The 21874-nt window shown below is 35.4% G+C and overlaps 1 protein-coding gene across 10 annotated transcripts in view; it reads right to left on the reverse strand.

The window, feature by feature from the left end:
• Window positions 1-21874, reverse strand: part of Apc (APC regulator of WNT signaling pathway) — a 127334-nt gene that overhangs the window by 36865 nt on the left and 68595 nt on the right. For all 10 annotated transcript variants that reach the window (XM_074076961.1, XM_074076954.1, XM_074076963.1 and 7 more), the window contains 3 exons: window positions 19944-20057; window positions 14519-14602; window positions 8188-8292 (listed from right to left, as the gene is read on the reverse strand). In XM_074076961.1, the coding sequence (XP_073933062.1) occupies window positions 8188-8292; window positions 14519-14602; window positions 19944-20057 (303 nt within the window). The remainder of the gene's footprint in view (window positions 1-8187; window positions 8293-14518; window positions 14603-19943; window positions 20058-21874) is intronic.

Consider the following 21874-nt stretch of genomic DNA (forward strand, 5'->3'; position numbering starts at 1 on the left):
CAAATGGCCAAATACACATGAAAAAAATGCTCACCATCTCTGGCCTTAAAGGAAATGCAAATCAAAACCACACTAAGATTTCACCTTACCCCTGTTAGAATAGCTATCATCAAAACACCACTAACAACATGTGTTGGCAAGGATGTGGGGAAAAAGGAATCCTTGTACACTGCTGGTGGGAATGCAAGCTAGTGTAACCACTATGGAAAATAATATGGAGGCTTCTTTAAAAACCAAACATAGATCTGCTATATGATCCAGCAATCCTATTCCTAAGGATATACCCAAAGGAATGCAACTCAGGTTACTTCTACAGGCACCGGCACACCCATATTTATTGCAGTGCTATTCACAACAGCCAAGTTATGGAAACAGCCAAGATGCCCCACTACTGATGAATGGATTAAGAAAATGTGTATAAATACTTCATTTTCTTAAACAATGGAATTTTACTCAGCCATGAAGAAGAATGAAATCTTATCATTCGCAAGTAAATGGATGGAACTGAAGAACATCATCTTGAGTGAGGTTATCCAGGCTCAGAAGACCAAAAATTTTATGTTCTCCCTCATATTCGGACTTTAGATCTAGGGCAAATGCAGTAATGTTGCTGGACTTGGGTCACACGCTAAGGGGACAGCACACACGGGAGGTATGGAGATAGACAGGAAACCCAAAACATGAAAGTGTTTGATGTCCCCTCTGCAGAGGAGCTAATATAGTAATGTTAAAATGACAGAGGTCAATATGGGAAGGTGACCAGGAAGTAGTGAAGAGGTCAGATAGAGATGAATCAATTTGGGTTGCAATACACTTGTGCAATGCTAGGAATCTCTCTGTATAGCTATCCTTATCTCAACTAGCAAAAATGCTTTGTCTTTCTTATTATTGCTTATGTCTTCTCCTCAACAAAATTGGAGAAAAGGGCAGAACAGGTTCTGCCTGGAAGCAAGGGGTGTGGTGGAGGGAGAGGGGCAGGGGGGAGGGGGACGGGGGAGAAATGGCCCAAACAATGTATGCACATATGAATAAATGAATAAAGAAAAAAAAAGGTAGACTGAACATAAATCTGATCAAATCTCTGGATCTAACTACTAACTTACAAGAAATACAGTAATAAAGGAACATATTAAACTATATTATGGGAATGTTATCAGTAAAATCCAGAGTATGGAAAACTTTTTAAGAAAAAAACTTTGGTTCTTCAAAAACAGATAAAGAGGTAACCTACAGATTAGAACAGACTGCAGAGATAAATGTATCCCAACTCATGGTCTTTACTGGGCCCAGAGTCAAACAACTATGAAAAAGACATTTATGAAACAATTGCAAATTTGAATATTGATGAGATATCTGATTCTATTAAGAAATTATTGTTAGTATCTTTGGGGAATGTAATAATGATACCAGTTATGTAGTCTAAAATGGTCCTCATCTTTGCAAATACACAGTAAAATTTTTATGGAACAAATGACGATGTCTGGGATCTTCTTCAAAAATAAAATGGATGTTCAGAGTGGACATGTGGATCACTGTATTACTCTATCTGCCTTTGTATGTGGTTTGAAATTTGCCATAATAAAAAGTTTTAAAAAGTATGAGCAGCAGAATGAGTTCTCCTACTACTCCATCTTTTCCCCACGTTTGCTTGAACTTTATCACTGCCTACTGGCTATTATTAGAGATCTGGTTCTAAACTTCAAATCTGAGAATCCACGAATTTATTAATTATGCACATAGTTATATACTAAACAAGGAGGGATCTGGCCTGTATATTTACTTCTGACTTTTTCTTCCATTTAACTTCCTGGGGAGACTAGCCATAGATCAAGAAATTGTATTTTTGAACTGGGACTATGGCTTAAGTGGTAGAGTACTTGCCTAGCAAACATGAGGCCCTGAGTTCAATTACCAGTACTGGAAAAAAAGAAAAAAAAATCTTATTTTTAGCAAGGATGCCAGTCCTGTCTTACAAACACCAATTATTTACTGCTATCTATCAGATACTCTTATCAGATACTCTGGTACATGAAAATGAACAGGACTAGACAGGCCTTTTTTTTTTTGGCACCCTGTTTCAAGACAGGATCTTTACACACGACAACATCTTGCAGTTTATTAATTTCTTTTGTTTTATTATTTACATCAAAGACAAAAACAATCGATACTGATTGAAAATGAAAATCTTTTGACTTTCTTAGGATCACAATAGGGTGCTCCACAAAGCACCTGTCCTGGTACACTTGTCTGAACCACCACATGCAAGTTCATTGTTCCCCCCTCACTAAGTTTCCTGCCTCTGTCTGCTCTGTAAGAATGATCTTTACACAGTGTAAACCATCTTTTGTAAAATCCTTTATTGGCTTCCCTTTGTTCTTAGAATAAAGACAGCCCTTTATTATGACCTATATAATCCACCTCTACCTATCTCGTTAGCTTTAGAGCAAATCTTACCACTTAAGCTACAATGGCCTTCTTTGAGGTGCCTGGTATCTACTGGGCTTCCTTCTTTTTAAGTTTGTGCACCTCTGTATATGTTCCATTTAATGTTCTCATCACATTTTGCTCATTTAGCCCCAGTTCATGTGTCTGATCTTAAGTTTCTCAGACAGGCTTGGATAGATCAAATCTCCCTGTTATAGGTACGCCGTAATAGCATATTCCCTCCTATGATGCTTATCACATGTTCAGTTTTACATTTACTTGTGTAATTATTTGATTAATATCTGTATTTTTCACACTAGATTGCATGCTCCAAAAGGCAAGAATTCTGTCTTGTCAGTCACTGTGGCACGCACCTGTAATCCCAACATTGGGAAGGCTGAGGCAGGAAAATAATGAGTTCAGTGGTAGCCTGGCTAACATAGTGAGTTCCAGACCAGTCTGGGCTACTTAGTGAGACTTCATCCCAACAAAGAAAAAAAGACTGGCTCAGGCCAGTCTCAAATAGTACACTTAAGTAATTCTGGAATAACAATCACTCACTGATGTGCAATCACTCATATACATTTGAGTAGCAGTAGTGTTTTAAAACAGTGACTGAAAGTAACCAAGTATAAACATGTCAAAGAACATTATATTGTATATGAAATATAATGAAACCCATTAACATGTACAAAAAGGGCAAGGAAAATAAAGTTCATATAAATATTAAAAGAAGAAAGTAAGTAACCAAATACATAGTGTCAGCACAATTAATACCATCTAAACCACTGATTTGGCTGGGCAAGTCTATGACAGATATTGTTAAACAAAAAGTCTTGTTATATTTACAATTGAATCCACTATCAGAATGCATAATCTGAAGAGGAATGAACAGATTTACTACTTTCTTTTTTGTTTAACCTCTTTGTGGTTTTCTTTGGTGGGACTAGGGTTTGAACTCAGGTCTTCATGTGAGTGAAGCAGGTGTTCTACCTCTTGAGCCACACCTCCAGCCCATTTTTCTGTGCTTTTTTTTTTTTTTTTTAATTTTTGGTGGTACTGAGGCTTGAACTCAGGGCCTCAGGATTGCTAGGCAGGTGCTCTTACTGCTTGAGCCACTCTGCTAGCCTTTCTTTCTTTTTATAGGCAGGGTCTCAGTAATCCAGCAATCCAGGTTGGCATAGAACTCACTATGCCAGCCTAGGCTAGCCTAGGCTGGCCTCAAACTTACAATTCTCCTGCCTCAGTCTCCCTAGAGTTGGGATTATAGAAATGAACAACTATGCCCATCCTGGAATTACAGGTGTGCACCACACTAAGCTCAGCTTGATTTACTACTTTCAATTTCCTCCTCTGCCACCCTTACATGACATGTACAACAGGACTCTGGAGTCAGACAACTTAGCCAACCAAACAAAGGAAATCAAGGTAGTACTTTTTTTATTTTCACAAAAGCAGAATGGTTTTATAGTTGTTACCATTTATAAAAACTTCCTATGTTCATTAAAAACAATTTTAACAACATATAAAACTTTTAAACAAGGAAGTAAAAGCCACTATCCCAACACTTAGCAGTAACTATTGGTGCCATTTTCCCAGACAATTCTGAATGCCTATACATGTACACATGTGTAAAATGGGAGAACATACAACTGAAAAGTAATTATTTTTCTAAGTTAATATTTATTAATATCCAACAAGGTTTTATTAAGTGCTTGTTTTATCAGATACTAGGATGGTTGTATTGAGTACAATGGTGAACAATAGCAATTTAGTACAGCTTTAAAAGGAAGGCAGAGGACTGGGTGTAGAGGTACACACTTATCATCCCAGCTACCTGGCAGGCAGAGCCAGGAGGACTGTGGTTGTAAGCCAGCTTGGGACAAAAACATGGGACCCTACCTCAAAAACAATAACTGCAAAAGGGCTGGTGATGTGTCTCAAATAGTGGAGTGCAAAGTAAACAAAAACAAATTAATAATAAATTGTACTAAGTGCCAAGAGAAAAATAATAGAGTAGCTGAGAATTTTTTTTTTTTTTTGGTGGCACTAGGGCTTGAACTCAGGGCCTCATACTTGCTAGGCATGTGCTCTACCACTTGAGCTGCTCTGCCAGCACTTTTATTATGTTGGGTATTTTGAGATAGGCGCTAGTGAACTATTTTCCCTGGGCTGGCATTGAACCTCATTCCTCCTGCTTTCTGCCTCCTGAGTAGCTAGCATCACAGGCGTGAGCCACCAGTGCCTGGCACTTTGTTTTTTGAGACATGGTCTCACTACTATGTGCAGGCTGGGCCTCAAACTCACAATCCTCCTGTCTCAGCCTCCTGAGTGCTGGGATTATAAGTGTACGTCACCACACCCAGTGAGAGAACTTTATTTTAGGAAGATGGGGACAAGGAAAACATGTAGGAAGAAGTGACTTTAAGATGAGGGGAAAAATGAGCAAAATGCATACAAGTGAACTGAAACAAGAGATTTCTAAACAAAGGGGATATCATGTCATGTGGGATGCCCCCACATCCTTGAAGAACTGAAGATGTTGAAGCTGAGGGAATGGTGAGAAAAGGGGTAAATGTGAGAGATACTGCTGGAAGAATAAGCAATATGAGATCTGAATTTCAGTCTATGGGCAGTGAGCAGACACCGATGAAAGGTTTAAAAAAGTGATATGACCAGATTTGTGTTTTGGAGGGATTACTTTGATTATAAGGTGAATGATATACTTGAAAAGGAAAGGTCAAAGGCTGAAATAAAATTAGATATCTACATTAATGGAGATAAAATTTATCATTTTAAATGTTTTCATGGAGTACCATGTAGGTTCCATGAGGCCAGAGAATGCCTGACCTTTTCAAGTCTCAATTTCCCAAGTCCAACACAGTACCTGGCACATGGTAAATATTTGTTAATTAAAAAAAATAATTATCAATAGTTGTTAACAAGAACAACTTGCTATATGCCAAGGGTTGTGTTAAGCATGGATTACATTTAACTTTCACAACTGTTCTGTGAGGTAGGTGTTACTGTCATCGCATTAACTAAAAAGGAAACACTAAAGCTCAGAGAGTTTGTTTATTACAAAGGCTAAGCTAGTCAGTGCAAGACTGCGATTTTCCAGGTTCACCGACTTTTGGAGCCATTTAACCACCTGTCTACATCTGATGTGGATCGAAAGTCTACTACTTATTGATTAATGTATATTTAAGCTACTTCTAATTTTTTGCTACAATAAATACGATGAATGACTTCAAACACGCCCAACTTTCTTGACTGATTACCTTATCATAAAATTTCAGATGTTGCCATGATAAGCACATCCATTATAAACTTTAATACGTTAAAAAAAAATTGCTCCCTGGAGAGGCTGTTTTATACTACTAAAAGCAATGAGTGCCGGTTAACTTACCATTAACAATACTGAGTACCATTGATCTTTGATAACCAAATGACCTCCCCATCTCATCTTAGTTGTAGCTTATATGTATATATAATTATTCATAAAGCCACATATTTACCATTTTAATTTTTCCTTTTAATTTCCTATTCCTGTCCTTTGCCCAATTCTAAAAGTCTTTAAGTGGTTGCCTTATAAATACTTTTTTTTGAATTTTGAATTTTAACTTTTTGCTTATCATAAATGTTTGCAAGTGATGTGATCTTGATTTTTGTTTTGTAATCAAGATTTCCTGTTGCACTAAAATTTTATACTTTTATGTGAACTCTATTGATCCTTAATGGTTTTCCCACTTATCTCATGATTTTAAAAATTCTAATATTTTGTATTTGTAATAGCTTCCATTTTTGATATTAGATAGAATCTATTTAGAAATTACTTTGATGTAGCATCATACAGATCTAATTACTGTGGATATGTAAGGGTTTTGAATTATATAATAATTAGAATATGACCTAAAGCACTAAGCAAGTAATTTTTTTTTATTGTTTTGTTATTCATATGTGCATACAAGGCTTGGGTCATTTCTCTCCCCTGCCCCCACCCCCTCCCTTACCCCCCATTCTGCCCCCTCCCTCTCCCCCCCTACCCCCTCAATACCCAGCAGAAACTATTTTGCCCTTATTTCTAATTTTGTTGTAGAGAGACTATAAGCAGTAATAGGAAGGAACAAGGGTTTTTGCTGGTTGAGATAAGGATAGCTATACAGGGAGTTGACTCACATTAATTTCCTGTGCGTGTGTGTTACCTTCTAGGTTAATTCTTTTTGATGTAACCTTTTCTCTAGTTCCTGGTCCCCTTCTCCTATTGGTCTCAGTTGCTTTTAAGGTATCTGCTTTAGTTTCTCTGCGTTGAGGGCAACAAATGCTAGCTAATTTTTTAGGTGTCTTACTTATCCTCACCCCTCCCTGTGTGCTCTCGCTTTTATCATGTGCTCAAAGTCCAATCCCATTGTTGTGTTTGCCCTTGATCTAATGTCCACATATGAGGGAGAATATACGATTTTTGGTCTTTTGGGCCAGGCTAATCTCACTCAAAATGATGTTCTCCAATTCCATCCATTTACCAGCGAATGATAACATTTCGTTCTTCTTCATGGCTGCATAAAATTCCATTGTGTATAGATCCCACATTTTCTTAATCCATTCGTCAGTGGTGGGGCATCTTGGCTGTTTCCATAACTTGGCTATTGTGAATAGTACCGCAATAAACATGGATGTGCAGGTGCCTCTGGAGTAACCTGTGCCACAGTCTTTTGGGTATATCCCCAAGAGTGGTATTAAGCAAGTAATTTTTTTTCTGTCAAGTAAGACTGAACTTTTCTTCCTTCTACATATGTGCAGAATATGTAAACTTCTCAAATAATTTTCTAAACAACCGGCAGAGAAATAACTCAAATATGCTATTTAAATATAACTACTTTTGTCCTAATTTACCATTTAAGAGTTCTCCTGTATAATATAACTAGTAATACTTAGTGAAGTATTGGTTTTAGAGAAGTAAAAGAAACTTAAATACTTAAATATGAGGCATTTTAAATGTTAAATTTTAAATGAGCTATTTTTTTTCTTAATGAATGATACTATCAAAAGTAACCTAGAAAGAATAAGGTAATGTTTTATATTGCCAGTAGGACAATTATCTTATAGCCAACTTAGTGAAATCCTAATTTTTAAAAATCACTCACCCTCAGCATAAAAATAATCACTGAAGAAAATATGGATAATACAGAACATCTCAAAGAAAATTCTGTCATATTAGGCTGTATTTAAAAAAACTCTAATAGAAAACTGGTGATAGTTTCTATTAGTGCTAAAAGGAATATGGTAGTAGTTAACAGGATTAAGCTATGTCTCTACTGTTTATCAGCATTAAAACCCTCTTTTTCAGTAAGATTTGGGTGTCTAGATTTATGTAATCTTGAAGTACAACAGAAAATAAAAATTATAAGAAGGTCCTAGTGCTAATTTAAAAAAAACCATAAAAATGTCTTTGCACAGAATACCTTAGAGCAAACTTATTCAATGAAGCAATAACTAGATCAATCTCACAGATAACCAAATTGTTTTTCAAGAAACTCTGCTCACACTAATCATTTTAGACTAACAAAGAAACATAACTTAGAGCTATAAAAATAAGTTTAGAAGTTTAGAAAGCATTATTGTTAAATACGAGGAAAATGATACAGACATTCATTTTAAGGAAACAGGTAAGGTTTACAGAGCATTTTGAAAGTCATCCCACTCCAGACTCCTTTTTGAATATTTAAATAGTTAATTAAAAATATGATAGAGTAATATATTTACCTGACCACTACCAGAGGTTGCCATGTTGATTTCTGCCACTCCTTGACCTTCATTCTGCCGTTCAGCTTCATGTGATCCAGCCTCATGCTTGTTCTGAGATGACCTCTGTTAACACAAAGTTAGCACTGTTACATGCAAAAATGGTGCATGCTCTCTTAGTCCACAGGTTCTTTTCATTTTTGTTTTATAGTTTTAAATCAGTTACACAGGCTGACAAAGGCACGGAACTGCACATTACACTTCATAACCTCTAGCATGGCAAGCTACTATCTCCGTAAGAGGTAAGTGAAGTGTGTCCCTTAAGCATTAAAGCTGCACAAGACAAAGGATTTTCTGAGCATCACAGAAACACCATCTTCCACCAGCTGTGCTCGCACCACTATCAGTAATATAACCCAAGCAGAACAAATAACTGTCTTTTCTGCAGGGTCACATGATTCTGCCATTTAATGGTGCTGCAAATACAACAGTTAAACTATCATCTAAGCCTAGAAATACCTCTCCTACAGCACACTTATATGTAGAATATACATTTTCTGCTAATAAAAGTTATGTGAAACCAAATGACAAGCTCTTAGATTCTGATAATGAATAAAACCAAAAACCTTTCTAATGCAATCACCATCTGCTACATGAAATAATGACAACAGATTATAAAAGCAGTTGTTTCAAAATAGATTATAAAAAGAAGTCATTTTGTAAAAACACTACTGCAGAGTCAAAGAAAAAGAATAATTTCCCATTATCTTTTACAGGAATACCTATGTGCTTGCTCTTGTAAAATGATATTCTAAAATAAAAATACTTTAAAAATCTGACACAATAGTGGATGATTACATTACAAAATGGCTTCCATTGGAGTTTGTTTAAACCTCGTTTTCCTATATCATTTGAAAATGTGACTTGAAAAACTAATTCAAAAAACTAATTTACATGCAATATTCCCATCAATAAAATATTAATAGTTATATGTAAGCAAAAGTGAGGCACCTTGTAATTCAGAAACAGAAGAAAAAAACAGTACCATCTGAAAATTATACTATAAAATTCAACAAAATCAACATGAGTAGAAATATACAGTCAACCTACAGATGAAATGAATAAAAGACCATGAAGACTACAAAGATGTGATACTAATGTAAGCAGAGATGCCAATGTATTCATAGAGAAAATAATTACTGCCCATATGCTCAAACTAGGTACTAGGGAACACAGTGCTACTGAAACCGGACATGTTCTATGTTCTTTAGAAGCTTATAGTCTAGTTAGATACATGATCAAATAAAGAAAGAAGTTAGCAAAGTGAAACTGACAAGTGCTATGAAAGAAAGTTATAAGGTACTATGGAAATATGTAACATAGGGATGTGACATAGGCTAGGGGTTTGGGGAAGAGGTGTTTCAATGGAGAATTGGAGAATAAATTGTTAACTAGGAAAAGACAGAGGAGTAGAGCATGACCATTCTAGGTAAACAAAGGATCATATGTAAAGGATTAAGGGTGGGAGGAAATGTGGCTTGTTCTAATACATCAAAGAATCATAGTATGGCTGAAGTACCAAAAATTGGGGGGAGGGGAGGGAAAACAAAAAGATAATAAGAAAACAATCTTACTGATTTTGTTGAATTTGAGTGTGATCAAAAGGACTTTTCTAAGTTATATTAAGACTACTTCATTATTGCTACACTAATTAATATGCTAATGGACATATAAATTGATTTTTTTTTCTTGTGGTACTGGGTTTGAACTCAGGGCTTTGTGCTTGCTATGTAGGCGCTCTACTGCTTGAGCCATGCTTCTGCCCTTTTTACTCTGGTATTTTGGAGATAGGGTCTCACTTTTTGCCCAGATTGGCCTAGACTGAGATCCTCCTATTTATACTTCCTGTAGTTGCTGGGATGAGAGGGTATCATGAGCTTCCATGTTTCTCCTCCCAGCTCACATCTAACCACAATCCTCCCAATCTCAATTTCCCAAATCACTGAGATTATAGGAGTAAGCCACTAGTGCCCAGTTATAAAATGACTTTTTAAATCCAAATTTAAATGGTTAAAGTAGGCAGGAAACATAGAGTAGTCAGGGGTCTAATGTGTTAATGTATATAAGTGAAAGATGATACTTTGCAAAACGGAAGCAGTGACAGAGCTAAAAGAAGTGAAAGGAAGCACAGAGGTCACCTTGATAGATTTGGTGCTAGACTGGTTATGGGGAGTAGAGAAAGAGGTCTGTTCCTTAGTTGACACAATTCAACAATGGGGGTGCCATTCCCAGAAATAGGTAGGAGGATGAGGGTTTGGGGGGCAGGTGGATGGCAAAGAGGGCTGAAGAGGAGTAGATCACTAATTATGTTTTATTGGATTTAAAGTAGCTTTGACACATCTAAATGGAGATGCAGAGTAAGAACACAGATTTAGGACTCTGGAGCTCGGGACTAGAAAAGTAAATTTATGAGAGATGGTAATGAAAGCCTTATGGATAAATGAGACTGTTTTAGAGAGAGGATATGGAGAAAAAAGCCTTAAGGAATGCCTATAATTAATGTTCAGATAGAGGAAGATAAGCCTATAAAGACCACGCAGGTAGGAAAAAACCAAAAAAGTGATGATAGTGGTGATGATGAAGATGCTAAAGTTTTTTTTAATTGAATGTTTACTAGGCACAAATCACTTAGGTACTATTGATTTATTTAATGGTTATACCAGCCCTATGAAGTACTATTATGATTCCCAATTTACAGATAAAGAAACAGAGGTACAGAAAACCTATGCAACAGGCTTTCAGTTACATACCTTATAAATAAGAAAGCCAATTACATCTCTGGCAGTCTGACTCCAGAGCCAATCTGCTATCTAACACTACCTTTATTTTCTTTCCTCCTCCGATTTCCTTTGTTTTTCCATTGAGCTTAGGCTACAGGTCCACTTGCACTCTTGGATCACTGTCTGAAATTACTAGCAACAGTGGAGACAAAAAAGGCTGCTGCTGATTCTAGTAAGGAGTAATTCTAATGACTTTCCACAGTTCCACACTTATAAAACTTCCCCAAGATTTTCTACCCTAGGTGACGGATTGTGTTGAGATGTTTGCATGCCATAAAAGCTACATTTTAAGTGTACATTTTAAAATGGTTTTCAGTAAACTTCTCAAGCATTGCCATAATCCAGCTTCAGAACATTTTCATCATTGCAATAAGATCCCTCCTGCCCATTTGTAGTTAATCCCTATTTACATTCACAGCCCCAGGCAATCATTAATCTACAGTTGTCTTTATGAATTTCCTTTTCTGAGCATTTCATATAAATTGATTTACATAACTGGATTATTTTACTTAGCAGGTATTTAATGTTCATCCATGTTATATTATGTATCAGTAACCCCAAAACAATTACTTTTTATTGCAGAGCAGTACCCCACTGTAAGGATTAGCATTTTGTTTATATACATTCGTATTGTTTCTACTTTTGAGCAACAATGAGCAAAGTTGCTAGGAACATCCAAGTTAAGTCTTTGTGTAGACACACACCTTCATTTTCCTTAGACAGATACCTTGGAGTGAACTGCTGCATTACATGTTAACTCTACCTTTAAAACTTTGAGGAACAGCCAAACATTTTCAATTGATTGCACCATTTTACATTTTCAAATACAACCTGCCTCCACTCCAAATCCCCAACCCCCCAAAAATTTGTAACAGTTGGAGAGAGTTAGGATTGTGTGTACAGATTCTACAATGAAACAGCAGGGAATCTCTACATGTTTCCTTATCCCACCCCTTCCCTGGACTTTGTCCCATGTCTCTTATTTGGCTATTCTTGATCTGTACCCTTATAATAAATCTATAATGGTAACTACAGAGCTTTCAGTGAGTCACTAAGTCACTCTAGTGATATCCAAACTTAGGGAATTGTGAGAAGTCCTGAATTTATAAAGTGCTAGACATAAGTGCGGATGGCTTAGGAACATCCAGAATTATTGGCTAGCATATGATGGGGGTGTGTGTGTATGTGTGTGTGTGTGTGTATTTGTGCTAACTCTGGGCAGTATCATAATGGAATTGTACTGCAGTATACCCACTTGGGTGGAATTTATAGTCAGCTAGGCAGAAGTGTTGGTGGCTTGGGGACACTCAAATCTTGTGGCTAATGAGTGAAATGGGAACAGTCTTGAAAAGACTGACTTACTTTTGGGGTCAAATACTAGCCACAGATAGTTGAGACCAGAATTGAACTGAGTTATAGTACACAAAGTGATGTAAAAGAATTGGTGTCAAAAGAGGTGAAAATAATTTTCAGGTTTTAAGAAACTGCAGCTTTACTTTCCAGCTTCCAGTGTTGGCTGCTTATAAATCTAAAGGCATTTATATTTTTGTTCCTTTGTGTGAAATTTATTTTCTTTCTTTTCTAGGTTTTTAGGATTTTTCTTTTATCTCTAGTAATCTTTCATCTCAATGTATCTCCTTGGGATTATTTTCATTTGTGGTGTCAGATATTCGAGAGACTATTTTATTTGGAAAACTAAGTCTCTTGGTTCTGGGAAATATTAATTTACTTCTTTATAATGATTCTGCCTCTCTACTTTTTCCATTCTCTTTCTGGAACTGCTTTTATTTGGATATCAAGTCCTCCTAGAATGATTCTGGTTTTATCTTCTCTATTTTCTATCTCATTGTCTTTTTGTTCTACTTTCTGAGAAATTTATCTTTTCACCTTTCTAGAGAATTTTTAATTTTTCCTATCATACTTTTTAACCCCCATGAACTCTTTATTTTCCAAGTGTCCCATTTATATATCATCCTTTTCTTGCTTTATGGATATATTATTCTTTCCTACTGAGAATATTAATTAGTTTTATTTTTGAAGTTTTCTTCTTCTTGCAAGAAGAAATTAATTATCTAAACACCATCTTTCTTATAGGAACTTTCTTAAAATGTCTAGTGGTCATTAGTGTCCACCTACATTTAAGAGTGGGTGAACTATGCAAAAGTTAATGAAGGTCTAAGACTTGGGGATAGGATTTGCTGACTATAGTGATCCTATAGTAGTCTAGCTGGGCTGTTTTGCTGGTGAATTTTCCAACCTAAGTATCTCTAGCTTTCTTTTCTTGGGTTAATTGTTTCTTAGAGAAGTTCCTTCCAGAAACTTGCCTAGAGATACAAGCCTGGATGCCAGTGAGAGTTTGAGCACTCAGTAAATAAATTTTCTACTAATTCAGTTTTTGTATGGTATTTCTAACTTTAATTACACTAGGCTTACTCTCATTCTTTCCAGAGAAAAGGTCATCTTTTTGTTAGAACTGGAAAGGAAGAGCAGTCAGTCAGCTGTGTAGAGCTGTGAAGTTTTGGAGACTCATCTGCTTCTTTAACAGATTTTTTTTTTTTGGGTGTGGAGGGGAAGTGGGGAGACAATACTGAGGTTGGAATTCACAGAGCTGCATGTGGTAGGCAGGATCTCTATGGCTTAAATAATGCTTCTAGACCTTTTTGCTATGGTTCTTTTGGAGATAGGGTATAGCTTTTTGCCTGGGCTGGCCTGGACTGCAATCTTTCTATTTACACTTCTTAAATATCTGGGATAGATGCATGCCACCATGCCCAGCCTTTTCTGTTGAGATGAGGTCTTGCAAACTTTTTGCCAGGGCTGGCCTTGAATCTCCATCCTCTTGATTTTAGCCTCCTGAGTGGCTAGGATTATACATGTAGCCACCATGCCCTAGCACCATCAACAGATTTTTAATCACCCTCTGCTTTCAGTCCTTCTTTTATCCCTACATCCAGAGGTAAACTAGTGCAGCCAGTTCTGGAACCTTTTGGGACTCCATAGTAAACAATGGATTGATTGCTTCATGACTTTTCTTATTCCTGATTTAGGAGTCAATTTCCTACAATATGCTGGAATAGTTACAATTTGTTTACTTGCTTTCCAGCTTCCCAGATTTTATTATTGTCACCTCCCCTGGTCTTTGTGCTTCTTTCATGTAATCTACTCACTATCATTTTAATGCAATTTGTGGAGTAAGCACAGGTAAACATGCATGATCAATACTTACTATGGATTACATACAAGAAAAAAGCTTATTTACAGAGTGCTAATAGCTAAATTAATTATTTGATTATCAGTAAACTGACATAGATACATTAATGGCTCTATAAGTTTTAGCCTTCTAAAATTATGAATAAATTAAAATATTAAAGGTATTTAATAATTTCATGAAAAAATTATAACGTATCTCAATTCTTTAGGATACCCATATTTCAATGATGCCATATTAATGATACAGTTTTTTTCTTAGAATAATTATATGCATACATAAACAAAAAAGGCAATTTACTAACTTCTGCTTCTGTTGCTTGGGACTGTAAAAGCTGTCGTATCCGAAGTATGTCCTTTTCTATTTGCTGAATTCTGGCTATTCTTCGCTAAAATAAAGTAAGAAACCAAATTAGATATGTTTTTGTTAAAAACATTAGAATAAATAATCCTATTATGGCTCAGGACTACGCCAAACTATTCTTATGCAGGCAGTTAGATATGCATATATATTATATATATATACACATATATACAGCTAATAATTCACACACATATATAGTTAATGTGAATATATATATTCACACATTAATGACAAATTGAGGTCAATCCAATTTTTTAATACATTGAGCTTTATGAAACAGATTTCTAGATTTGCTTAATGAAACTGTACTAATACAAATCATATATCAAATTGTATGGTTCATATATAATGAAAATTGACATTTAAAAGTTATTCTCAAGGGTTAGAGCTGTAGCTCAGTGGTAGAGCACATGCTAAACATTTATAAGGCTCTGGGTTCAATCCCCAACATTCTTTCTAAAATAAAAGCAGCTTTCAAAAATATTTCAAGAAAGAGAAAACTATACCTGAATTTACTGATCTACATATAGTTTACTTTTTTCTGGTGGTACTGGAATTTGAACTCAGGGTCTGGTACTTGTTATTAAAAGTATAGTCTATCCATAAAGGGAAAGACCATCTTATTTGTTTTAATAAGCATCAGGGTTTAAACAGTAGGACTAATTCTCCCCAAAGTTACTCCTCTTATGTCAGTAGTATTTTTCAGATTTTTACCTAATGCAACTAAATATTACTTTTACCTTCAATATAAGGATCACAAAAGATCCTTAGCTGCTGCTTTCAGGCTGTAATGAGAATCAAGTGTGTACAAGGTAGTAACCACATGGACTGAACCACATGGAATTGAAACAATGTGGAAAGAATGCTTTCTTAAAAAAAGCTAGATTGTTTCAATTTTTATTGGAAAAACCAATCACACATAAAGACCTTGCAGGGTATTTTTAAAAATTAACTTTACAATAATCAAATACATAGGTTTTAAAAATAAGTACTGACACTATTGTACCATATTGTGCGAGAATCCTATAGTTTAGATCATAATGCTGAGGTTATCAAAACTGTATTATAAAAGTAATTGTTTCAATAGGGTAAAATAGTATTAGAAGCTAGTTCAGAACTTCCTGGTTACATGACCCATTAATAAAAGACTTCTGAGCATACACTCCCTAATAGATAAATAACAAAAAAGGTTATTGCAATAATTGTCCAACGTTACAAGCAAAGCATCAAAACTCCTGAGTAATTGTGCTATCCCCCCAAACATCAATATATAACTCCTCTCCTTTTCTTCTTAGCATTATGTTGATTCTTTATCATGATTCTAAAAGCAGCACACATACAGTAAAATAGTATACTCTAAGAAATCTTACCATGGCCAATTGATATAATGAAAACAGACTGAAGAAGAAATGCCTGTATTTCTGGTAAACATTCTAAAGATACTGTAAAGATGAGTCATGGATTCTAAAACCAGATGGTAACTATTTCCTGGCTAAAGAGAAACAACCACACTAAGCATATTTATTTGCCTTCTACAACTGATTGTTCCATCTCTTTTCCACCAATTAATTCCTACATCAAAATTTTGATAGAGGATAAAAATAGGAAATGTATATCTACTATTCCTCCCTATGATGCTACATTTCTTTTAAAATATTTTTTATTATTATTGTTGTGCTGGGTGGGGGTACATTGTAGCATTTACAAAGGTTCTTACAATGTATCAAATACATCACACTTGAATTCACCCCCTCCTCTGCTCTTTTCATTCCCCCTGAGGCTACATTTCTGCATGGCTAATATTTTAGTAAGTCCTGTAGTCAGTCTGTATCTTGATGTCCACAGAAGTGGAAGATTTCTGACATGACACCCTTGTGCTTCTGTTTCTTAACATGAAAATGGAAGAAGCCAGGAGGATTTTTGTCTTTTTTCTATATGACAATCTTGAGTATTTATGAAATTATGTTAATAAGAAACACTAAATTAGCCAGGTGTCAGTGGCTCATGCCTGTAATTCTAGCTATTTGGGAGGCTGATATTGGGAGGATCGTGGTTTGAGGCCAGCCCAGGCAAATAGTTTGTGAACTTCCATCTCCAAAATAACCATAGCAAAATAGATGGAGGTGTGGCTCAAGTGGTAGAGTGTCTGTTTTGCAAGCATGAGTCCTGAGTTCAAATCCCAGTCCCACCCCCCAAAAAAACCCCCAAAAACTGGAACAATAACACAGATTAAAGATAACTCTCAACAAATTAGAACAGAAGATAAATTATTTAACTTGATAAAAGGGTTTCTAGTAAAAACTTTGAGTGAAACCATATTTAATTGTGAAATTTTAGAATTCTCTTAAAGTCAAAACAAGACCACTACCATTGGTCTTGTTTTCAAAAACATAGTAGAGAATCAGGTGTGGTAGTACATGCCTGTAATCCCAGCACTCAGGAGGTTGAGGCAGGAGGATTGTGAATTTGAGGCCACTCTGGGTACATAATGAGCTCAAGGTCACACTTGGCTAGATAACAAGACCCTGCATAGAGACAGAGGGGAAAGAATTCTTATACAACAAATACCAAACAAACAAACAAAAACCCACCCCAAACCTAAACAAAAATTGTCATTATTTGCAGACAATACAACAGTGCATATAGAAAACTGAAGTGAAAAAAAAAGAAAAAAAATATATTTTTTGATACTGGAGGGTTGAATTTAGGGCCTCATGCTTGCTAAGCAGGCACTTTATCATTAGAGCCACACCACTGGCCCTTGTTGCTTTGGTTATTTTTGGGATAGGGTCTTGATGGGCCTGGACCATGATCCTCCTATTTTTGCTTCACTACACAGCTGGGATGAATGGTGCACTCAGTCACTGATGGAGATAGGGGATATTGGTCTCACTAACTTTTTGCTCTGGGTTGCATTAAGCTGTGATTCTCCTGATCTCTGTCTCCTGAGTAGCTAGAATTATAGGCATGAGCTACTGTACCGAGTTGAGAATCTTAAACTACAAAGACAATCTAATAAAGAGAGCTCAGAAATATCACTGGATATTTATTACATATAATTTAGTAATGTAAAGAAAATCCCATTTATAATAGCAACAAAACCTGTAACATATTTAGGAATAAATCTAAAAAAAATAAGAGTAAGACTTTTAAGATAATATTATAAAATTTTATTGAAGGACATAAAATAAGACCTAAAATGAATGGATAGACATAAAATTAGTAACAATATCTAATGTTTAAACTTGGTCTTAGCCAAAAGGCTGAGAAGCAATACTGAGTGTTTTCCATGTGCCAGGATCTAAGTGCCTTTACATGTATTAACTCACTTAATCCTCATGTTTTGTAGTTTATCCTTACCTATATTTTGCTATAAGTAAACTGAGGTAGAGTTTGCCTAGATCACAGTGCTGATAAGTGGCTGTTTGGAATTTGAAGCAAGGTCTGGCATCAGAGTTCATCCTTTCAACCAAGAAGTCCCAATGGAATAAAGATATGACTTCTTAATGTTTAAATTCAATGTAATTCTAATCAAAAGCCTATAACATTTTTCTTTGAGTTAGATAAGCAGATACTATATTTCAAATGAACGAGTAATGAGGCAGAATATATCTTCACTTTTTTAAAACAAAAATAAGGACCCACTCTACCAGATATCAAGATTTGTAAAACTACAGCAAATAAAGTAAATGTGGTATCAGTGAACATTTGAGGAACCTCAGTAGACTAACAGAACAGAGTGCAGAAGTATCCAGCATATATGTCAATTTAGAATATGACAAAGATGGCATCACCAATCAATGGGGAAATAGTGTAGCAGTCAATAAGTGATAAGCAATTTAGTTAACAAAGAATGGTGTTTATATATGTGCATGTATGTGTATATGTAACTGTACACATTTTATGTATGTAATATGTGTGTGTGCATATAAATGAAGTTAGGTCCCTATCTGCCTAACATACATAGTAAAATCAGGATGAATTAAAGATTTAAAAATAAAACCTGAAAACTTTAAAAATAATAGGTTATCTCTGACTTCAGAGTAGGAAAAAAGGTATAAATAGGTCACAGAAAGCACATATTTGACACTTATTTAGCTTTATAATTATAAAGTGAATTTTTGTTACTACGAAGATAAGAGAGATAACAGATTTGGCAAGGAAGAGTATCCCTATACATACTTTGAAACAGATAAGGCAATCATCAAAGCCTCTAAAGTGCCACTTTTAAATAATATGATTGTCTGCCTAGAAAAGCCCTAAAAAAATGAATCAGAAAGTATTTAAACCAGTAAGAATTTTGTAAAGTGGTTACAGTTAAGCCCTCTACGGGGCTTAAAAACATTGGTCATACATTTCTGTGCATGTGGAGGGCTAAATTCAGTAATATATGAAAATTCTTTTTTGTTGGTATGTGTACATATGTGTGTTTTTGTGTGTCTGGGGTTTGAACTCAGAGCCTTCACCTTGAGCCACTCCACTAGCCTATTTTTTGTGTGTGTGAGTGTGTGAAGGGTTCTTCTGAGATAGAGTCTTGTGAACTATTTGCCCAGACTGGCTTTGAATCATTATCCTCCTGATTTCTGCCTCCTGAGTAGCTAGGATTACAGATGTTAGCACTGGTGACCAGCTATATGAAAATTCTTAATAGCAAAGCTAGTCAACGGTCTTTCTTGACATTAGTGCAGAGTACAGATATGGGACTGTTCTCCACTCATTTCATCTTCCCTTAGGTTTTCTTACTAGGCAGGTGCTCTTACTGCTTGAGCCACTATGGCTGCCCCCCTTAGGTTTTCTTTATGTTTGTTTCCTTCCTTCCTTGAACAAAGGCTTCTTCATCTTTTTTTTTTCTAAAAAGGACAAAACCTGACAAGCAGTGACCCATTTTGAATGTCATTACACTTACTTACATTACAGTAAGTAAAAATCTGAAAGGACAGCTGAAGCTAGCTATTAGCTACTACAATACATCATCTTTCCCTCCCATACAATTACAAGACAGAACAGAACAGGCTAAAGGGAACTGAAATACAGTGGAGGCGGTATTATGTTAATATTGCCATGATAAATTATCTTGAAACAATGCCAAAGTAAAGACAGTCTTATAAATACCTTTTTAAAATTTTCCCTTCATAGTATTGGGGATTGAACACAGGGACTCATGCATGTGAGGCAATCACTCTAACACTGTACTATATCTCCAGTCTCAAAAATATCTTTAAATTAAATCAGTGTTAACAGAGCTATAATTTTTTATAGTTTAGAATCAAGTTACCATTTATAGCCATACCACTCTGAATGTGCCTGATCTTGGAAGCTAAGCAGGGTTAGTCCTGGTTAGTACTTGAATGGGAGAAACAAGTTACCTGTGCTCGTTTTTCCATATCCTGGCAAGTACCCAGTTGTTCTTCCATTGCAACTCTGATTTGCCTTGCTTCATATTCCAATTGCCTCCTGGTCATGTCTGTTTGTAAGGAAAACTAAAACAAAAAGTAGTGCAAAAATATTAGTATTTCATTATATTTGTGTTTATTAGGAAAACCAAGAAGCATATAAACACCAAGAAAGAAAAAAAAAAAAGCAACTGTGTAAGTTACGGAACATGAGAAAATAATTTCTTACACTAAGGAAACCTAAAACTTGATTATAGTGTGAGCCTCAGTCTGGGTCCCTGATATGATGTGGAGTTAAAACAATGATTGCTCCAAAGTTACAGATGGGTTTAACTAAATTAGACTGTTTCATTTAAAATATGTAATTGGTCTAGTTGGGGTGAGTCTAACATCAATTCCATTATGAGTCCCTGTACTAAAGACACACTACTTTTATTTAAAAAATTAGCATATTAACATGGACAACATGGAAAAATTTAAAAATAGGTCCATTACCCTTAAGTTTACACCTCAGTTTAAGGTAAGAATTACCTTATACATATAGATTAAACAGAAAACTTTTGCATTCGTAAAATGAATTAAATGATTTATGAAAAAGCATATATGAAATATAATCATAAATAAACTGAACAAAGTTATCACAGACTTTGGTAAAAATGTAAAAGTGAAGCAAAGTTAAAACAAAAAGTACTTCACAGAGTGGGTGTTAACATGTTATTAATCCTCTAAAATTCTAGGCACTGTGATTAATTGCTAGGCATACAGAAGAATGAAAAAATGATAGGTAACAGAGTTATAATAGGCCACAAAGGGAATGAGGAAGTGCTGTGCATTTTTCATGTTCTGTGTGCCTACAGAACACTGTATGTGACGCATCTAGTCCAAGAACTCCAAACTGCAATGCCATTTTTAAGTGTACACCTCACCACCTTCCCTTACATAAGACATTTATATGCAAAATGTCTTCCTATAGGCATGCCCAAAGTAGGGGCTACCTACAGATGAAATAGTTTGCATGCTATTTCTTATTCCCATTTCATTAGTTTTGATTTTATCCATTTGTCCTCTACCAACCACCTCATTTACCAGCAACCCCCTGGCAAAAAAGTGTCAAATGTGACACAGAATGTTGCAATAATGTCAAATGTGATACAGAATGTTGGAGCTGATGTTTTAAGTAATGTGTAATATATTGATAAGTAGATAAGTGTTTCCACATGAAAACTTTAACTTGATTTTCCAATATGAAAGCAAAATTTGTATAATTAAAAATGGTTATAAAATATAAGCAAGTTTAAATTTACTATGTTGCCAATGGCCTTTAGTAATGTCACATATCCTATTAAAAAACATGGTTGATTATTAATGTATAGGGAACAACTAATTTATCTGATGACTGATTTTTATTACAGAAAATAGCCAACTAACTATTCTTGAGTGGCCATATATACCTAAACCCTTTCCTGAACCTGACTGCATGGAAACAGTGGGACTCTGGATTTTGTGTACTGTCAACAGTGAGCAAAACTATGATGTGGTATTTCTGCTCATGGCATGTGTCTGTCATCCAAGCAATGGCAGGAAGTATAAAAATAAGATCTCTAGGCTGCCCCAGGCAAAAAGCAAGACCCTACCTCCAAAACAGCCAGAGCAAAAAGGGCTGATGTGTGGCTCAAATGGTGAAGTGCCTGCCTCTCAAGCTCAAATTCCAGTATCTACTGGAAAAAAAAAAGTTTTTTTTACTTTTACTTTTTTTTTGTCTGCCATGTTTTCTCAAAAGTGCTATTAGAAAATGAAAAATCTAAGCTAAGAAAACAAGTTACATTTTATTATGTCTTTTCTTTTTAAAAAATTATGTAAACTATGGACAACAGCTGAAATATAACTTGAGATTATTAATATAC

This window comes from Castor canadensis, chromosome 6, assembly GCF_047511655.1.
Source record: "Castor canadensis chromosome 6, mCasCan1.hap1v2, whole genome shotgun sequence".
Lineage (NCBI taxonomy): Eukaryota > Metazoa > Chordata > Mammalia > Rodentia > Castoridae > Castor > Castor canadensis.